The sequence below is a fragment of the Accipiter gentilis genome, chromosome 1 (assembly GCF_929443795.1).
Source record: "Accipiter gentilis chromosome 1, bAccGen1.1, whole genome shotgun sequence".
Lineage (NCBI taxonomy): Eukaryota > Metazoa > Chordata > Aves > Accipitriformes > Accipitridae > Astur > Astur gentilis.
The window spans coordinates 18,657,061-18,676,551 of NC_064880.1; the positions used below are offsets into that span (position 1 = coordinate 18,657,061).

General features: G+C 39.1%; 2 protein-coding genes across 3 annotated transcripts in view; both read left to right on the forward strand.

The window, feature by feature from the left end:
- The window catches only part of ITGAV (integrin subunit alpha V), a 55,683-nt gene extending 44,996 nt beyond the window's left edge, over nucleotides 1-10,687 (forward strand). Inside the window, exons 29-31 of one of the 2 annotated variants that reach the window (XM_049810507.1) lie at nucleotides 753-875; nucleotides 1,264-1,373; nucleotides 9,886-10,687. In XM_049810507.1, the coding sequence (XP_049666464.1) occupies nucleotides 753-875; nucleotides 1,264-1,359 (219 nt within the window). In that variant the 3' untranslated portion in view covers nucleotides 1,360-1,373; nucleotides 9,886-10,687. Of the gene's footprint in view, nucleotides 1-752; nucleotides 876-1,263; nucleotides 4,147-9,885 lie in introns of those variants that run through there. The other variant, XM_049810499.1, reaches the window with a different exon arrangement.
- Nucleotides 10,688-11,768: 1,081 nt separating this feature from the next.
- Nucleotides 11,769-19,491, forward strand: part of FAM171B (family with sequence similarity 171 member B) — a 37,980-nt gene continuing 30,257 nt past the window's right edge. The window contains exon 1 of the mRNA XM_049810521.1: nucleotides 11,769-12,084. Within this exon, the coding sequence (XP_049666478.1) occupies nucleotides 11,898-12,084 (187 nt within the window). The 5' untranslated portion in view covers nucleotides 11,769-11,897. The remainder of the gene's footprint in view (nucleotides 12,085-19,491) is intronic.

Here is a 19,491-nt window from a genome sequence, read left to right on the forward strand (position 1 = left end):
TGTTGTTAGAGAAATAATTTACTTGAAAATTATCTTCTACTGTAGTAGCACTTAGAGCTTGAATAATGAACATCTATTATATTATATGAAGTACTGTGTGAATGTGGAACAAAAAGATCATCTGTGCCCTAGAGGGTTTCAAAGAGAAAGGAGACAGGGTGCAAACAGAAAGGAAGATATGGGCCATTTTTTTGGGCTGCCCAATTAAGAGTTTTTGGTAGGCACTATAGCATAAAAGATCTTAAGAAAGGGGTTGAAAAGGATTGTGATTGATTTGTTTTGAAGATGGTTTCTAATGGCTATTATTAACTGTTTTTTCTCTCCTAAACCTTGTGGAGTTGATATTTTTTTCAAGTAATACTGCCTTTCAAGAAAAAAAAAGCAAAAGCCCTGAATTATTTTTCTCTAATTCCAAAATATTTCCGAATTCCTACAGTTTTACTGAAAATCATCAAGCATTACAGAATACATGTTGCCATGGTACCACTGATTGCAAAAAACCAAAATCAACCAAAAAAACCCAAACTCCTGTTTTTATTTAAATTTAAAATCCTATTAAATTTAGGTCAGTGAAGCCTTTATGTCACTATTAATCTGTAGCTGTTTACTGACACTGGAGAGAATAAATAATTTATGCTGGGTTAAGATTATTTTAAATGCTATGGAATAAAGATATACAAGACTTAAACTGCATGAATGAACTTGGTATGTCACTGCTGTGCAAAGTGTGATTTATTGTGTTTTTCTATCAGGTTACTACAAATATTACATGGGGCATTCAACCACAGCCTATGCCTGTGCCGGTGTGGGTTATAATTTTGGCTGTTCTAGCAGGATTATTGCTCTTGGCTGTTCTAGTGTTTGTTATGTACAGGGTAAGTACTGTATTTGGGTTTTTTTGTATCATTTTCTTTTCCTTACTTGTGATGTAATACTTCAAATAGTACCAGCAGCTTGCAGAAATACTTTGGTCCCCTAATCATCTGAATCAGTTAAGTTTTTGGATAACTGTAAAAACTTTTCAGCTTTGTCAGGAGGAAGTTGAATAAAAGAGGATGTCTGCGATTGTGCTGTTCAATTCAATTTTCAACTCAGTTCAATTTTTCAGCTGGTATTTATTGGATTTTGAAGTCAAAAATAAGGAAAAAGAGAGGAGGGCAAAAAACCCTAATCAGTTAAGATCTCATCAAGAAGGAGAGAGAAAGGATGTGTGTATGTTTTGAAGATCACAGTGCAATTTCTTTATTGTTCTCTGAATCACAGATGGGCTTTTTCAAACGTGTGAGACCACCTCAGGAAGAACAAGAAAGAGAACAACTGCAACCGCACGAGAACGGGGAAGGAACATCAGAAGCTTAAGCAGAGTTTTATCTGTAAGACATTCTGAAATTTTAAAATGCCTTCATCTTGGTTACGAATATTGGCTTCCCCTTAAGCAAAAAAAAAAAAAAAATCATGACTGCAAAGCTGCTGGTCTCAGAAGGTATCAGCATGTACAAAATAAGAGCAATATATTTAAATCCTCCTTTTTGTATTAATTATGTTCATACATGTGACTAACGTGTCTGCACTGATTTGTGTGTGAAAAAATTAAGTAATGTAGTGCTGTGATTTTGCTTATTGGGATAGAGGAGACATCTTTTTTTGATTCATGGACCGACTTTATATGAATTGCTACACAGATTCTCTGTTTGCTCTTGAGGCCAACAGCCTGCATAGATATTTGCTGGATTACACGTTTAGTTTCAGTTGATTTTTGTTGGAGTACACTACATTTCATTTCCTAGCTCTTGAAAGCTAATTGTACAAAAAAATGAACATGGCTTGTTTTACAAAACTGAAGAATATTCTTTGACTCATTAACTCTGCTGATGATTTTCCTTCTGCTGAAAAAATATGGAAGAGATTATTTGGTGGAATCATTCACATCTGATAGCTACTCTGCATGCTTGTTCCCCTTCCTGCTCACTCATCTGTCCAGTGGTTTCCCTCTAGACTTTACAAATATTTGTTCTCCAGGCCCTAGATCTCTTACTGTAGGGACTGAGCCTACAGAAATGGAAATGAACGGTAGAAAGCTGGGGATTATGTACTTTCTATGGGACATAGTGAAAAGATTCCGGGCAAGATCCAAAGACTCTGGCGTGTATTTCCACGGAGCAGGATCCAGGTGTTCCACAGAATCCTTGGCAGCATGGATCCATTCAGGTACTGCCACGGACGAGGTGTTGGACTGTGGCTGCCAACAGACATGTCTGCTGAGAAAAGCCATACCCTGTATGTTCACAAGTCAAACCTCCACAGGGTTTGAAGTTAAGGCTGCATACTACTCGGGCTGAATTTCAGTTTCTAGCAAAAAAAATGGAGGGAATACTTTGTGACAGGTTACCTGAAGTATTGTAAGGAAGCTCTTGTTAATTCTCACGTTCTGTGGTTGACTAAGTGCAGGATGGAGTAATATAGGGACTGTTTAAACTGGACTATCTGCCAGCCAAATGTTATCTAGATTACATCAGTACTTTACCCACACTCATGCCTGCCTTGCCACCTGCTCTAAGAGAACAGTGAGTTTATCAAATGAAGCAGAGTATAGCTGGCAACGTGAAAAGGTTTGAAAAGAGAAGGTTGATTTGGCTTGTTTCATTTCATTGCACGAAACATTTCATTATGTTCAATACATTTCATTACCAGAAAAGACACTAAATATTTTGTTTCGTTGTTATTTTTTAAACATACCAAAAGTTTAGTGGTTTAAAGCCATGGGTTTATGTCATTCTTATTTCCCTCAGCATTGGTGTGGTAAAATGAAGCTTCTTAGTCTTACAAGAGAACAGAAGAACATTGTCTATATGCATTTCAGTAGACACATAACTGCAAATTAGGAGGTCATTTGGCTTGCAACCACGTGCAGCTGTGTTGCACAAATCTTAGAGTGGACATACTTAAACTATTACAAAGGTGCCTTATGAGATTTGTTTATTCTTTATTCCGAAAAGGGAATAAATTACACTATAAACTCCCTGTATGCAGCCACATACAGAAAGGAAGACTTCTACTGTAAGTATACCAGTGAGATTTCTATGCAGACAAGCTCTTAAAAGGACAAAATCTCTGGTTTGGTTTGGTTTTGTATTTTGGGGTTTTTGTTCAAAGCTGCATCTCCCCCATAAATACTGCAATGCCTAGTAAACCCAGAAGTATCTGAAATTAACAGTTTGATTCAACTCTCGTTTCTGCATCCTTTCTGAGGTTTAAAATTCACATAAGGCTTTCATTGTTAAGTCCATTCTTAGTCACTGAACCGTGATGGCATTTGAGTCATTAAGAGAGACAGCACAAAGTCTGTGGGGGCCAGTATGTATATCAGATATAGGCTTGCATATTTATCCATTTACATGTTTTTGTTTTAGACAATTTGTTTAGATATAATTAGTTTATATGAGAGGTCATAGGGCATAATTCTGCTTTCACTGAATTTTCAAGGTCTTCAGTGTGGCCAACATTCTATTTTTGTCTTTACTTCTAGTATTGTTACTAGTAGTTTAGTTGAAGAATCAGGAGTCGGGCTTTGATCCTGGCCTCAGAATGTGACTTCTATAAAACAGTTTCAGTTACTTATGCAGGCTTCTAGTTCACACACTTTGTCAGTTATTATCTCTATGCACGGAGATTGTTTTTACCCAGTCTTAATCTTAGTAGGTTAAGAGGTTTAAGAGACTGTCAGACAGATAATAGCTCTAATTCTTACATGTGTGCTTTCATTACATGTACACACTGTGTTGACTTGAAATTTATTAGACTACTTGCATGTCTAGGCATTATAAAGAGATGAAAATTTTTTAAAAAAAAAGCACGATCAAGATCTCTTCAACTCATGTGGAAGGGATACCAATGTCAGTGCTAAATGCATCTTAATTTTACTGTGGCAACTGGAAACTCACATTTTGCTGATTTTCAGGATGAAAAGGTACATTTTATTGGTACAACTACTGTAGCTATGGAAAGTTTCTTCCATTTATTGAAGTTACATAAAGTAAGACTTATTTAAGTGATTTTTATTTTCTTGCATTCTCCTGGAGAGTAAAAGCAAATAGTTGCTTCTCCCTTGTCCACTAATTTCCAGTTTGGTTAAAAAAACCAAAACAAACCGAAACAAAAAAAACCAAGCACCAAACCAGCAGCATATGTACATGGAGTATACAGGTTACTTAGTGAACATAGATGTAACACCCTAGATTCAGTTTAAAGTACCATTGTGTTTCAGGAAGATTCTGAACAGGATGTTACCCTGAATGGGGGTGCAGGAGACATTTGATATCACATTCTAGATTCAGCAATAAGATTACAGGTTATATATGTACTTGTGTCAGTATAAATTTCATACTGACTTACAGGCATTGATGTATTCTTATAGCAAATGTTGTAGAATGATGCTAAAACTTCTAAAGAAATTTCAAAAAAAATTTAGTTTGGAATGAAATTAATGCCCTTCAGTCAAACTTGAGGTGCATAAAATGCGTACTGCAAGCACTAAAAAAATACAAGTACATTAACAGAGAATTAGTCCTCTTTTAAGAGTTATGTTTCAGAAGCGTATTTTTTATGAGTATAAAATCAACAGCTATGTAATTATTTAAAATGTTTTCATTGTCTAAAAGAGCTGTATCTTTTATAATGAAATATGAAATTCTCTAAGTACTCCAGTTTGCAATTATTGCAGCATCTCACGATCAATATCAAAAAGCGAATTACATTACAAAATGCATATTAACTATTACTGTATTTGACAATATTTAGAAAACGTAAAGCAAGGAACCTAATTTATAGATTTACATTTCTTTCAAGAAACTATCAAATTGTGGAGGTAGCTTTGGTTGTTTAAGCATGACTGCAAAGTCAAATATGGGATACGTTTCAACATAAGTTGAAATCTTTGAGGAAATGTTTGCAGCTATTGGTATCAAGTTTGTAATTTTATTTGTCCCATTTTTCTGTTTTAAATTTTGATTTACACGTTGACCTTTGATTCACATAATGCTTGCAGAAACTTTACAAAAGTTCATTATATATGCTCTTCCTTTATAAAACATGTATTCGAAGCAAAGATTTTTAATATTTAGTTGTTTCTAAACTTGTGTCTATGCTTAAATAGTCTTTAATGTAAACTTTCACGGGTATTTTTGAAAATACTTCATCTATAATCAGCATGTTCTTGGTGATTTGAAGGATTCATGTTGCACTTAGATTTTTTTGCAACGTTCAATTTTTCTGTTGGTTACCCTGGCATAGGCCCTGCAGTATTTTTTCCTACACCCTCACAAACAGTCACAGAGCAGCATTACCTGGTGGAAATCTAGTCAGGTTTTGTCTTCAGTCCAGACTAAGGCCTATTCCACAGTCTAATGCAGTCACAGAAAACCTGACATTCATTGCAACTGGCTTTGAATGTGACCCTTTGTGTTCCATGCTGCTGGCTGTTAATGAGAAAAAAAAGAAAAAAAAAAAAAAAAAAAGGATTTTATAAAAGGAAAAGGGAAATCCAAAAAATACAAAGGTGATGGCAGACCACAGATGAGCCTTAAAGCAGAGATGATTTTTTTGTTTGCTTGTCTATTTCTGAGATGGGAAGAACCCATTAGTTCTCCGTTAGCAGTGGCCTTCTATCACAAACAAATCCCACAGTTTGGATCATGATTATATGCTGAGCTCTAATAACTCTCATTGACTTGGGTGGGGTCTGAACTCTTAGGTACTGAATCTCTAGCTTCTAATTCCTGAGTGCAATATAACATGATCAGGTCTAGTTCACTGCCAAGTTGTCTGTTTATTTTTGTTTGCCTAAGAAGGGATGTAGCATTTGTTGACTTGCAGTGGTCAATATTTTTGAGGACATTAACAAAACCAGTGTGTTAAATTGAGGTGATAAATGAATGGTATAGGAAGTTTTTGATCACCCACATTGGGTGAAACGATGTATTATTCTAAAGTGTATCCATTACTAACTCTTGGGTTATTGAGAATTGGTACAATATTCTTTAAGTCCACTGTGGAAAATTTGACTAGAGACTATACAATAATGGGTTTGAGTCTGTAGTACTACCACTGTTTCATGTGATTATGGTATATAGTACTTCGGTCTATTTTTTTCCAGTGTGTAGAATTTTAATATAACACGGGAAATCTAACATTTCATGCAGTGACCTTCTCCAAATATGCTGCATCAAGGTTGAATAACTTGACCCTTGGCTTTTGCAAAGTAAATGAAGATTTAATGTAGTATTTGAATCTTCAAAAAACTTTTACAGGTTTAGGTGGATCCTTCTGGTCCATGAAGGAAACCTGTATTTGCTATGATACAAATATGTTGAAAATGTAACATTTTATTTCTTCATAATATAATGTTTTTGCCGCCTTTGTTTTTGCTCGTGCATTAAATCAGTAGAGCATTGTTCGCATGAGCAGAAAATTAATGTACTAACGGGAGTGCTGCATTTTGGTTTTCTTAGTCATGTAGTAAATACTTGTAACATAAACGGGAATATTTTCAGTAACTGAACTTGTTTCAAAGGTCTTCGGTACATATAAGGAAAGCAATATACATTTGAAGTCACCTTATTTTTAATAAATTATAGATCTTGCAAAAAAAATGGGTATTGTGGCACAGTAATTTTGTACTGATAACAAATATATAGCTGTTAAGCTATGGTTTTCTTTTCAACTCATTCTTTTCATCCTAATTCAAATCTAATTGATTTTATTAGGTTGTATTTTTCTATATATGTATACAGTTTCAAAATATTATGATTGGATAAATGAAAAACGTAAGTATTGAGTTGATTCTGATACTTAGAATTTTGGAATAAAATACCTCTTAATTAACAGAAATTCTGGGGTGGTTTTTTGGTTGTTTGTTTTTGTTGTTTTTTTTTTTTTAACCCTGTGGCTATTTTTTATAATGCATTTAATTCACCTCAAAATATTTAATTGTATGTGTTTGTAATCCACAGTTATCAACTAAATATGAAAAGGTCACATTTACACAACTTTTACATTCTCAGCTAAAGTGACACATATTAAACCTTGAGTCAAAAAATTTTGTTATCACAAGCAACAAAGAGGATCTAGTCACATTATATTCTGTCACCAGAAAACTGATAGCCTACAAAAATTTTTGTGTAACAACAATAGTATTTCAGATTTTGTAGCTGCCACATCACTGTAGATAATTAATTCTTGTCCTTTGGTTAGGAAAGTTCTCAGAGATGTGGTGTTTCTTTTCTTGTATTATTAGACTAATTTATCTTAGTATTACATTTTTCCTGATTAACAGTCATACTCATCTTTGCGAGTGTTGTGACAGTAAATATTTGTGTCACAGTAAAGGCATACACATTTATTTTACACTGCTAGAACACCTATTTAGAAATAAATGTTGGTCCTTGTAAACCCTTCAGAAAAACTCTGAACTACTGAGTTCCCTGGATTACTAGTGGAGAATGTGTTAGCCTAAAGAAAATAATTAAAAAAAGGACACTGAAAAGATGAAAAACTAATATGTGTTCTAATTAACAGCTTTCACTGACCTCACAGTAGCAGTCAAAACCTGACTCTTAGCATTTGTTCAATACACACTGCAGCCAGCACAGGCTTAGTTTTTGTTAAATAAGATACCTTCGCTTAGTTATCAGCACAGTGATCACTACATCTGTTTAGCAGTTGCAAATTAATGCATTATTGAGAAATTAGTGACAACAGCTGTCTCATTACAGCAACAAGGCAACAAAGTGTCTTTTCGAATTCCCATCTTATGCCATAACCACGTTAAACAAAATAATGGTCCATGTCTTGAGGTCATTTACATCAACACAACTCCACTGCCTCCACTTGAGTTAAGCTGCTTTACATTGTCTAGTTTTCAGACTCTTTGCGTGCATGTATGATATTTCATTGTATGCTTTTATCATTAGCGAGTTTGTAAATTAATTATTAATATATTAATATTTTATTACATATTAGTACATTAATATATTTTTAAATTGCCAGTTCAAGTAATTTTAAGAACATGGTGGAAAAATTGAAGAGGTTTTTTTTTAAGTATTTGTATGAAAATCTCATCAATATATTCTCATATACATAAAGAAATAGTGTTAGTCCTGTCAGCAGCCCATCTTCTCACAAGGTGTTTTACAATCAATTTGTTTTACTGCATCTTTCTGATAAACCTTCTAAAAGTTTGGTGCTGAATCATTACCTGTCTTGGCAGACATACAGGATGTGCTAAGACTAAGCTTGCAGGACACAAATGCACAACACGCACCTGCCAAATGTGAGCAGCAAAAAAAAAAAAAAAAAAAAAAAAAAAAAAAAGTAAAATACCACATTACTAGTCTTTACAACTCACATGCAGACCATGTCTGTGTTACTGTTTTCAGAGAGTTTTGCAGAATCTATCTACATTTATATTTCTATGTTGTTTGTTGTACACGCTTTTGAATCCCCGAAAAAATATCAGATCCCATGTGTTACATACCTTCGGTGGTTAATAACGATGGTTGTAACTTGTTTTAAGTTTGAATAGCATGTGAGCAACTGCAGGAGTTACTGCTGTACATATTTTCTCTAGTAAATACTCAGGTAGTTGAAATAAATTACTTATTATCAGCTTTTATCTCTTTTCAAAGAAAACTTGGTTAAGAAAACATAATCCTGATTATGATTTTTTTTTTTCTGAAATGGATGTTATTGTGTACTCTAATCCATTCTCAGTAACTTATCTAAATGCAGTACAAACAATTCAAAACACGCGTTATTCCCGTTTTGGAGCCATTTTCAGTAAAACTTTTATCACACATTTAACAGATTTGTTTCAGAACTTTATAAGTAAGTAATTGTGCATATTCACATCATCAACATTAATTTAAAATGTTGCACCTGCCAGGTTGGTTCAACTATTCCTCCCCACATAAACTTGATTTATATCTTTCTTAAAAGCCCAAGTCTACAAACATTTGGAAATGGAACATGTATGTGATCCACACTTCCTCAATACCACATACTCATTCACCAGACAAATTCATTTAACGAAGCAAATTGCTTAAAGCATTTACCTAGCTTTTTGTACACCCCTTCCACCTGAGAACACACAATGTTGCAGGGATTCCAAAATGAATTCAACTCTTAACAGAGGCTGTGCAGAAGCAGCCTCTTTTTCTTTGCAGTGCCCAAATAAAAGGTTGAAATAGGAAGCCGGGTGAGAAGATGTTAACTAGGCAAGTAGGCACTGAACAAATCTTTTCTAACCAAAAGCGAGAATTTCTCCTCCTTGTGAGTTGCTGGAGGAGAGTTCCACATCAAGTAACTGATTATTTGTCTGGGTTTTTTGTGCTCTTTGCTTACTTAAAAGAAAGGCCCTGTCAAATGAAATAACGTTTTCATGGCATGGGCGTTTTTTTGGTGCTGATGAAGAAGAGGGAGACTGACAAACTATTCTCAAGAAAAGTATTGAAGAGTACCAGCTGAGGAGAATGTATGTTTCCCAGTGCACCATTATTTGGCTGGCAGGCAGCAATCATTCATAATGCATGAGTGGGTGAAGTCAGTCCGTTCTTGGGCAGTCCCAAAAGGTGCCAACCAACTATCAGCAACTGTGATAAAAGTAAATTGTATTTTCTATGCTAATCCAAAATCTATTTGAAGTCATTGTTAATGGCAATGAATTAATTACATTGGTCTGTATGGAATGACATTGAATCAAAAGGAACAATATATTGTATTTTCTTTAGATTTTCTAAGAGATCTGTTGAAAATGTGCCTAATTGTGTAACCGAATTTCTACTTCTCTATAGTTTGTAACTCTATTCCTTTCCTTTTCCCCTTGCATTGAAGACATTTTCTGAGATCTGAAAACTACAGAATTTGGCCTACTATGTTGTTATGTTTTGAGTCAAGATTTTTATTTGGGTCATCTTTCTTTTATTAAAAGGCAAATAAAGTGTTTTCATACTTTTCAAAGAAATTTATATTCACTACTCAAACATACTTTGAAAAGGTAGTATCAACAAGTTCTGAAAGTCCTTATGACAAAAGATGTTTTACACCTTGTGTTAAGGAAAGAACACAGTGGCTTTGTTTTATCGACTATAAGACAGTGGATAAGAAATGGATAAGAATGTTGTATAAGAAATCCTGTATGTTCCAAAATGTGTAAGAGACCAGAGAAAATGACTTCTGGCCGACCTTGCCAATTCCCCGAGAAGATAAAAACCTTAGGCCTTTTTCGGATAACTTAGCTTAGAGTGTCAATATGGTTTGCGACAAAAGAATGTAAATCAAGAAAAGATACAATAGTGGAGTTACTAACGAACATTCTTTAGGATAAGTAGTATCAAACATGTAACGTGTTCCACGGCATAGAATCACTAGACCCGGGTCAGCTAATGGACAAGTGAGGAAGACTACTGAAGACCACCAGAGGACCCCCTGAAGACCACCAACGATCTCCATCTCCAGTGTGCCTGCACCAAGGACATTTACATATATTAATGAGATCCTGGAATTCAGATGAATATGTTAATTATTTCCATGAAAAATCTTGAATATGATATCCATTTTGTATATAATCTCAACTGTTGAAAGAATTTGTACGCTCGATAGGTGGAACGATCCCCCGTGCATCCAGTGCTGCAATAAAGACTGCCTGCTTTCTAAAACTCCAAAACTGACTCTTAGAAGAGTTTCTGAGGTGCTGACTTACAGTCACGCTTAGTGAACGAGCTGTTTGCCTCAACGAAATCACGGCTTGGGCATGCTCATCAACACTAGCGCGGAATTCACTGCGAGGTGCTCCTAGTATGTGTTTAGCTCTCAACCATGCAGCTGCCTGCGTGCTGTGGGCGAGTTTGATTTGCCCAGATGTGCTGCCTTTGCTCAGGTGTAGCAAGTCTTACCTGCTGTGAACAACCGTAGTAATTTTTCCATGATGCCACCCTGGGTTGTGTCTGTACCTGCATTCCAATTCTACCTGTTATGCGTATCCTTACTCCTAAAAAACGCGTAATGCTTGGCATCGGGACTGTTAATGTGAGTCAACACGTAAGTAAGGCAAAGACGCGCCTGTGCGTACAATCAAAGCTTTAGGAGATAGTACTCATATACAAGGATCGCTGCACTGACTGCCGCTTACCAGCGCCTGAGTGAAGGCGACTTTCGATTAAGATTGCCAATCTTAAGTGTCTGCCCCGTAGCGTGACGTGCTGCGCAGGGGTTGCCAAATGCGTTTTAACGCTCTCGGCGAGAGGCGTTAGAATCGATCGAAGCGCTGCCCGTTCGCAGGGCTGAAAGAAAGCGAACGCGGCGCGGCTGGCTTTCCTCGGTAACTCGGCGGAAGGCCGCAGCGCCGGCAGGCCCCGCGCTCTCCCCTCACCGGCCCGCCTCACCCTCGCCCCTCTGCCGGCCGGGCGGGCGGCCGGCCGCGGGGCGCGCGGCACACCTCAGCCGTCACCGTCAGGCGTTAACGGCGAGGCTCCTCAGGAAAGGCGTTGGCCCGCACCTCCACGTCCTCCGCAGAGGCCTCGAGGCCGGACCGGAGGCGGCGGGGACTCTCCTCCCCGCCGCCGCCGGGCTGCTCGCTCACCGCTACGGAGAAGGACCCGCCTCGCCGCCCTCCCGCTGGCCGCGGCCCGGCCCTCGCCTCGGCGGCACCGTGGCCCCGCCTGGCGCTGGGGCCCCGCCCCCGTCACGTGCGGGGGGCGGGGCGGGCGCAGGGCTCCCCGGCCGGCGGCTGCCGCGCGTGGAGGCGGCCGCTTGCTGCCGCAGTCCCGCCGCCGGAGCCGCTGGTCCCGGCCTCCCGCCCGCGTCCTCGCCCGCAATATGCCTCCGCTGCTCTCGGGCTGCTCGCCATGCCGGGGACCTGCGGGCGCCTCTCCTCCCTGTTCCTGGGGCTGGCGGCCGCGATGCTGCAGCTGCTGCTGTTGCTGATGGGGCGGCCGCTTCCCGTCGACGCCGCAGCCGCCGCCGCCGCCACCCGCCCGCAGCAGCAGCGGGCGGCGCTGCCGGGGGGCGTCCCCGCCGCCGCGGCGGCCTCAGGTACCGATTCCCCCATCCCCCCCCCCCCCTCCCCGCCGCCGGGCGGGTACCCCTATTTCGCGCTTTCCCTGTGGAGATCTCTCCTCTCTCCTCCCCGGGGCTGCGCCGTCGGCGTCCCCTCAGCCCCGCCGCGTCCCTCTCCTCCCGGGGCGGGGGGTCGGCGTCCCCCTCAGCTGCTCCCCGCCGGGCTGCAGAGGGCCGCGTCGGCTGAGCCCGGTGCTGCGTAGTGGCTGCCAGCCTGCGAAACCGGGGGGTTGTGGTACCCTGCGAGGGACGGGCGGCATTGCCGAAAGGAAGAATAAGCTGCTGCGTTTTTAATGAAGCGGGTAGCGGAGCCGTGGCGGCTGCTACGGGGCGAGGAGGATCCATCTTTAGTGTCGGAAGATCTGTATGCAGTTGCTGTAGCGTGTCGCTGGCGTGGTGAAAAATACAACCCAGTAATCGTGTAGCCTGTTTCTGACCTAGCTGGAGATGGTCCCTCAAGTGCCCAGGCAGATGGTCTCTGGGGAAGCGTGGCTCTATGAACTCCTACTTGCTGGCAGGAGTCACCAGAGCAAGATACGTGTATAATAGACGTTAAAAAAAAACCCAAACCAAAACAAAAAACTTATATTTATTTCTGCATATATTTACATCAGTATGAAAATAAATAAATAAAAAGCAGCTGATACATATGCAAGTGTCTTAAGTCTGTCAAATGAGTGATGGGGCTGGTGAGCTCATTAGTTTTTGCATCTCCTCTGCAGAATGAGGAAGTATGTCATTTATCCAACAGCTGAGAGTATGAAAATAATGTGCTGATTTCAGTATTAGGCCTTGCTATTAACAGTCAAATGCATGAGGTTACCCCTTTGCAGAACTGGGGCAAGTGATAAGGTTTAAAAAACATGTGTATATTCTGAAGTCTTAGTGGCTTAAATTAGGATAAAACCAGTATTTTTCTTGACATATTGCCTTTCACCAAAGAATTTCAAAATGGTTTCAAACATGAATTATTTAAGACCTTTTAGCACCAAGGCTCCGTTTGGGCATATCACTAGAGCATATGTTGCATTTTTAACATATATTCCTGTTTCTATTTCCAGTTGACTTCAAGAAGGTATAAAACGTTCTTGGTTTCAGGCATATGGTTAATATTTTGATGAATTGAAGCCAATTTACAAAGCTGCCAAAATATCTATGTTAATTAGGAAATATAAGCAAAGATCTTGAATGATGGTCTTTACTTGTAACTTCTTAAAGATATAGAATAAGAAACTAGATTTGGTTGGTGGAATATGAACACACTCTTAAATTCTCCTGATACACTCTTAAAATTTCTTGGCTTGCTTTTTCGTTTCTTTCTTGTGTGGGTTTGTGTTTGTGTGGTTGGGTTTTTTTGCTGGCTTTTTTTTTTTCCCTTTCCAAATGTTTAAATTATAGGACTTTAAAAAAGGATATTTGATGAACAGCTTGGTTCTTGTTTTTCCTTTTGAACTGATGATTTTTCATTATTTTGTTTCTTATCCTTTTAGAGGAATATACCATTAATCACCAGTAAACCCCACTAAAAGGCATTGGCAGCATTTCTAACTTGTGCAGTGAACATTTTGCTCATGAAAAATTGTGTGGCCAAAAAAAAAGAAAGGGTGGGGACATGGCAGGTTTTGTAATTCAATGAACCTCTTTGGTTTCAGGTATTGATTTCTTTTCAGTAAGCTCCATTACCTTATTGCCTTTAGCCCTGGCCAAAATCTTTGTTGGTACCAAACAATTTGATGCTGATACTACTGGTTTGATGTTGTTGCTGTTGCAGACCCATGTTAGTTGCTGTTGCTTTCTTTTATTTGCTTATTATGCTTCATAGGTTTTGAGGTATGGGAGGCCTGAAAGTGTCTTATAGTACGCAGCTTTCATGATCAATCCCAGTTTATGAATGTTAAAAACTATCATTTGAGCTGATCCTCAGCATTTGTTTATGGTATGTTTAAATACAATTAAAGCTTTATTTCACTTCTTGGCTGGCTTTTGAAATGATCTTGATTAATTTTTTCTTTCATAAAAAATTGAAAAAAGCCAACAGTGATTAATCTTTTTAAAAGACAAGGTAATCACTGCTACGAAACTTTTATTATTCTGAAGAAGCTGCTAAGCACTTTTGGGGTTTTGTGTGGTATTTCCTTTCAGTAAGGGATGTAAGTAATTTTTCCTGTATTGATATTTTTGAAATTTTAAAAAGGAAGAGCCTGATTCCAGGCATATATTTATCAGATACTAATGTTTTTTTCCATGAAATTATCTTTTGATGGTTTACAGCTGAAAGGTAGGCAGGACAAATGGCTGTTGCCTTTCCAGCAGTAGACTGGCAGCAGAGTAATCCCTAGGGGGAATGCTTTGAAGAGGCCACTCCTGCAGCAGCTGCAGGTCCTGTGCTGGGAACTGCCAGGCAGGCAGTGGCTTCTGGAGGTAAGGAGGAGTCTGGCTGAATTTGGATTTATGCTGTGTGTTTGTGACCCCAGTGTTGCTAGAGCAAAGGAGCCTTATCTTCCTAAACAGGGGAGGTGCAGAGCTAAGGTTGGAGTTCGTAACCTTTTCTCATTTGACGTTCCAGTATCGATGTCCCTGTTCTGTCGCAGCTAATTATACAGTTTTACAGATCAATTCCCTCCTGGATTAACAGACTTCTGCTGGTGTAATTATTATGCTGTCTGAGAAGAGATGCTAAAGTCAGCACAGCTGTGTATGAAGGTTTGGGATGCGGAGTCTGTTGCTGACATGTAAATGTAGCAGGGAGAAGGGAGTTGCCGAATGACTGAATCATGACTGAATAGGATTTTTTGTTCATCCCTTCTTTCTTCTCCCCTAAAAACAACAAAAAACTTACCACTGCCAGAAGAACTAAGTAAACTCTAAAGACAAGGCAGAGAAGGCATGCATAAGAGGGACTCGGTTCATCAAGTTACTCTGACTCATGTTATCTAATAGATGTAGCTATTCTTCCAAATTTTAGAAAAAAAAATATTTGGGGAGAGAGAGATGGGCCTCTCTGGTTAGGGTGGTGATTGCTGAAGTGGAGAACCTGTCTTGGTTCCTTGTTATTTATTCTTAGTGAGTTTTTCGATTTTCTGCGTGGCAGTTCAGAAATCTGGACTCTGGTGTGCAGAAACAATTGAAGAGACTTCACAGGCAGCTTTGAATATGCAGCATTGAGGTCAGCGAGCTTGAGCACAGAATTCAGTATATTATAGTCCTGGCTTTGATCCAGGCAAATCTGTTTTTGTTTTCCTTGTTCCCTTTTGTTTATTTTTATGGAGATGCATTCTTTACAGGAGGTAAGGGTTGTATTCTTTGAAGTTCATGGATGCTTTGGATATTCTGGTTGTGGTGCATTGTTATTCTCTATAATGCAGATATTGGGCAGTAAACAGAGCAGAGACCGCTAATTGATTAAGTGATACTTAACTCCGTCAGTTCTGTGGCAGATCTGACTTACACTGAATGAACAAGATTCTTCTGGAAAAAACAGCTGTTGTGCAAATAGAAGCTGTCGCATTATGTATAGGCAGCACATAGGATGACATACAGCATCTTAATGTTGGAATTTTTGTTCCCCATTGAGACCTTAAATTAGACTTGAAGTATGTTTTAAAATAGGTGTTATTTCTTCAAGTTCCTGTCATATAGCTGCACGTTCTATGCTGTGGGTACTGTCCATACCTTTTGTAAACCCAGCACAAACAAGAAAATACTTGCCATGGTATTTATTATAGACCATTCCCAATCTGCCTCAGATTCCAGAATTCAGAGAAAAAGAAATTTATTTTGCCCCCCCCTTTTTTTTTTTTTAGGCAGGTGGTTTTGCATACAATGGGAAGATTAGCTTGATTTTTGTAGGGTGAAATTAAAAAGCAGTAGCAGCTAATGGTGGTCTTGAACAAAGGAGAGGAGAGAATTGGAATCACTGTGCGTATTTATGCAGTTAATTCTGGTTGTTGAGACTGATGAGATAAATATGTGATTGTTGGCAAACCCAGAAGAAAATAAGAGATTACTTTTGTACCTATTGAAGACAATTATGCTGTCTGGATGCTGCCTGTGGAATTTGATTCCGTGCCTATTTCTCAGTACTATCTGCTTGCATGTGATGATGAGTTGCTACCTAATGTGAAGCAGTGTTCTAGACAAGAGTTACCTAGTGAAGATTTTCCTAAACTCTTTTGTATGTTGTCTTATTCTTCCCAATCATTCGAGGAGGAGGTAACTTTCTCATGCTTCCTTTTTATTTGAGATAGTGGAACAGAAATACTTCTTGGACGCATCCTTGTGTGACTTACAGCTTTTCTAATCTTTCTTTTCAGTGTTTCTATTAGTGAAATATTTTTCCTAATGACTTGTATATTGGTGTGTACGTGGTACTTAGGTATTTAGAGGAGCATTTGGTTTTGATAGTTTGTTCTGTTAATCTGGGTTTGAATTTGGGTGGTAATGCATAATGATGCACTTTTTTAAAAAAAACAACAAACTTATAGTGCTGTGTGACTGGCTTGTTTGTTGCTTGATGGAACAACTTCTGCGGTTTACTGTCTCTATAGTCACTGGATAGGGGATTAGTACGGTAGCAATAAATCCAGTTCTGTGTTGGACCTTCTGTTGTGGTCAGATACAGACCCCAAGAAAATGAGTGAGGAGTTAAAAGCTGTGTAGGAGATTCTGCAGCATTCGTATAAAGAAGGAAATTCAATAATTTTCATGACTGAGTGATTACGTAGGATACGGTTCCTGCTCAAGAAGTCAAGGCCGTCTAACTAGGGACTTCTGATCAGCACTGGGGTTAATTGTTTTATACAGCCAGCAACACAACCTTCTTATCCAGTAGGTATTGGAATATAATCGGTGTCAGGGGAAAGGTTTATTTTTAACTTGTCAAAGCTTATGGGTTAAATCATAGTAATTGTTTTCTATTTGGACATGGGGGAGATGGTTTGCAGTCTTTAAAATAAGACTCTTGATTTGTTTTAGATGTATCAGATGTAAACATTTCTTGGGAATCTGTCTGCTCCTTACATGAAGAACCTTAATGAAACTTTGGAAAGCTGACTTTCGATCTGGTGAAAAATAAGTCTTTCTTTGTGAAATAGAACTCCTGAAGTATTACATGCACACACATGTAAAATGGCTTAATGCAAGCAACTAACTCCACCTATGGAAATAAGCTCGGAAAATGTCCTTTGATTTGTTCTTCAGTCTTCTCAGCATTCTCAGCCTCTGGGATTTGCAACAATGGTTTCTCACCTAGATGGGAAAGTAGACAAAGAATGTAAGACTTAGACTTGTCCTGGTTTATTGGAGCTGATGTTCTTAAGTGACTTAGCTTTCTGTGCTGATCTAAGGCTTAGTAGTGCAACAAAATATCAGGAGGGGCATTATGACACTGAGAGGTGATAAAGCATTTGCACTTCCAGACAGAAATGACTAATGAAAAAGAAATATTCACAGATAGTTTCATTTGCGTGTCTATGCGTTCCATAATTTAGGTCACTCAATTGCTAACGCAAGAAAAAGAGGAGTTTGGGGTTTTCCATGGTCAAGCACAGATGAAAAAAGATGTACTTCTCTGTTTTTCAGAAAGAGAACTGCTATAAACAAAAAGCTACTGAGGAGTTTTGAAGAGGTAGGCCGCTCTCCTGAGTTGAAAACTTGCTTTTATTGAAGCTTGTAATATATTATGAAGCATCATGCTCTATACTTCAGAAAACTTGATTTCAGGAAACTTGCATTCCTAGTAAATTTCACTGTAAAGAACTGAGAGAGACAAGCACAGAAATGCGTTTTAGCTTTCACAGAAACAGGATCCACAGTTACACGCTGAGAAGTGGCAGGAAGCAAGAGTGATCGATGATGGCAGGAAGCTACCTATTGCAAGATGGTAGCTTTTGCAGTTCTTACTTGTTTTGTTAAAGTTTCATTACTTCTGTCAATCTTTTGGCAGATGATATGTTATCAAAGGCTAATTGATATGTAAAAACATTCACAGAATTGCTGCCAGCCTGCGAAAAAGGTAGTTTCAGGATTTGTAACGCAACTATCTGGGTCACTGGGGATCTATAGCATGCTTTCTCTGTGAACTAGCTCAGTAGATGAAGTCTTTGAAGACAGAGGCAAAAATCTGAGAGGAAAGCTTATTCAAAATAAACTTACTTTATGGCATGTCAAACTTAGAAAAATAGCACAGGTTACTTTGTCATCTTGAAAGTTGCATATTTTTATATTCACTATATCCTTCTATATGAATGGGGATTTGAGGCACAATGTGACAGAGCAGATGAGTCCTCTGTATTACTCCCAATATTCCATTTAATTCCTAATTCACAGATCTAGCAATCTGGTGTGCTGTAGGAGCACCCAGACCCTGTGAACAAGAATTTCCATTGCACCATAGGGGTTAGCGTACACTTGAATAATGCTTCTGTGCTCACTAGGATGAAACTACCAGATCTAGCTCCTCCTACCTAATCCTAGCTTGCCAGAGGTGTTGTAGCACACCTCATGTGTGCTCCTGAACTGTCATCTTCCACACAAGTCTACAAGAAGCAGTATTCAGCAGGCTGCAGAGCAGCTATTGCATTTCTTGCTCTGCTTTTCTGGCACTAGTTGTTGTAGAGAAAACATGAGGTTCAAAAGCAATTTTCATGCTAGCACATGCTTGAGGGGAGGATGTGCGTGTGCTCACCTTTACAATCAGCAATGTGAAAGTGTATTTGCTGAAACAACCTGTGCTAGAGAACTTAAAGTTAGAAAGCTCAAGAGAATGAATTAATCTTTAGGAGTGCCCTCTGTCCCTAAGCCAGCTGTTTAGTAGGGGAGATTTCACTCAAGTTGTAACTCATCTTTTCAGTTGGAATAGGCACTCCAGATCCATCCAGTAGAGGATCTGGGTCCCTGGGAAAGAGCAGTCCTTCCAAACCATGTCTGAGGCTGCAGCACAGATAGAGCATATGTTCATACAGCCCCACATCTCCCTTTCACACCTACAGAAGAGACAGTCTGTGCAGAGGGTCCCCTTTGGTGAATGTATTGCCCTGTCATTTTGGGAGGGACATAGATTGGGAAGGGATGATGCTTAGACCATTGAGAGAGCACACATATACTGTAGTGTGAGCAGGTTCTTGTGACTAGGTGATAAACATCAACAGGCATAGTCCAGTGTGTGTGGAGGACACTCCAAAAGCACCAGTTGCCTTAAACACAGCTTCATGGGGAGAACACAGGACTAACATGTGGCACCACCAGATCTGTCAGGAAAAAACCTGTATTATATGCTATGAATTTCACGAGCAGCTGTCAGCTGTCTGTAGATGATGTGAAGAAAATCTCCTCCTCCAGTCCCAGTTGGACCAGCTGCTGTAACTTTCCAAATGATTCTGCTTG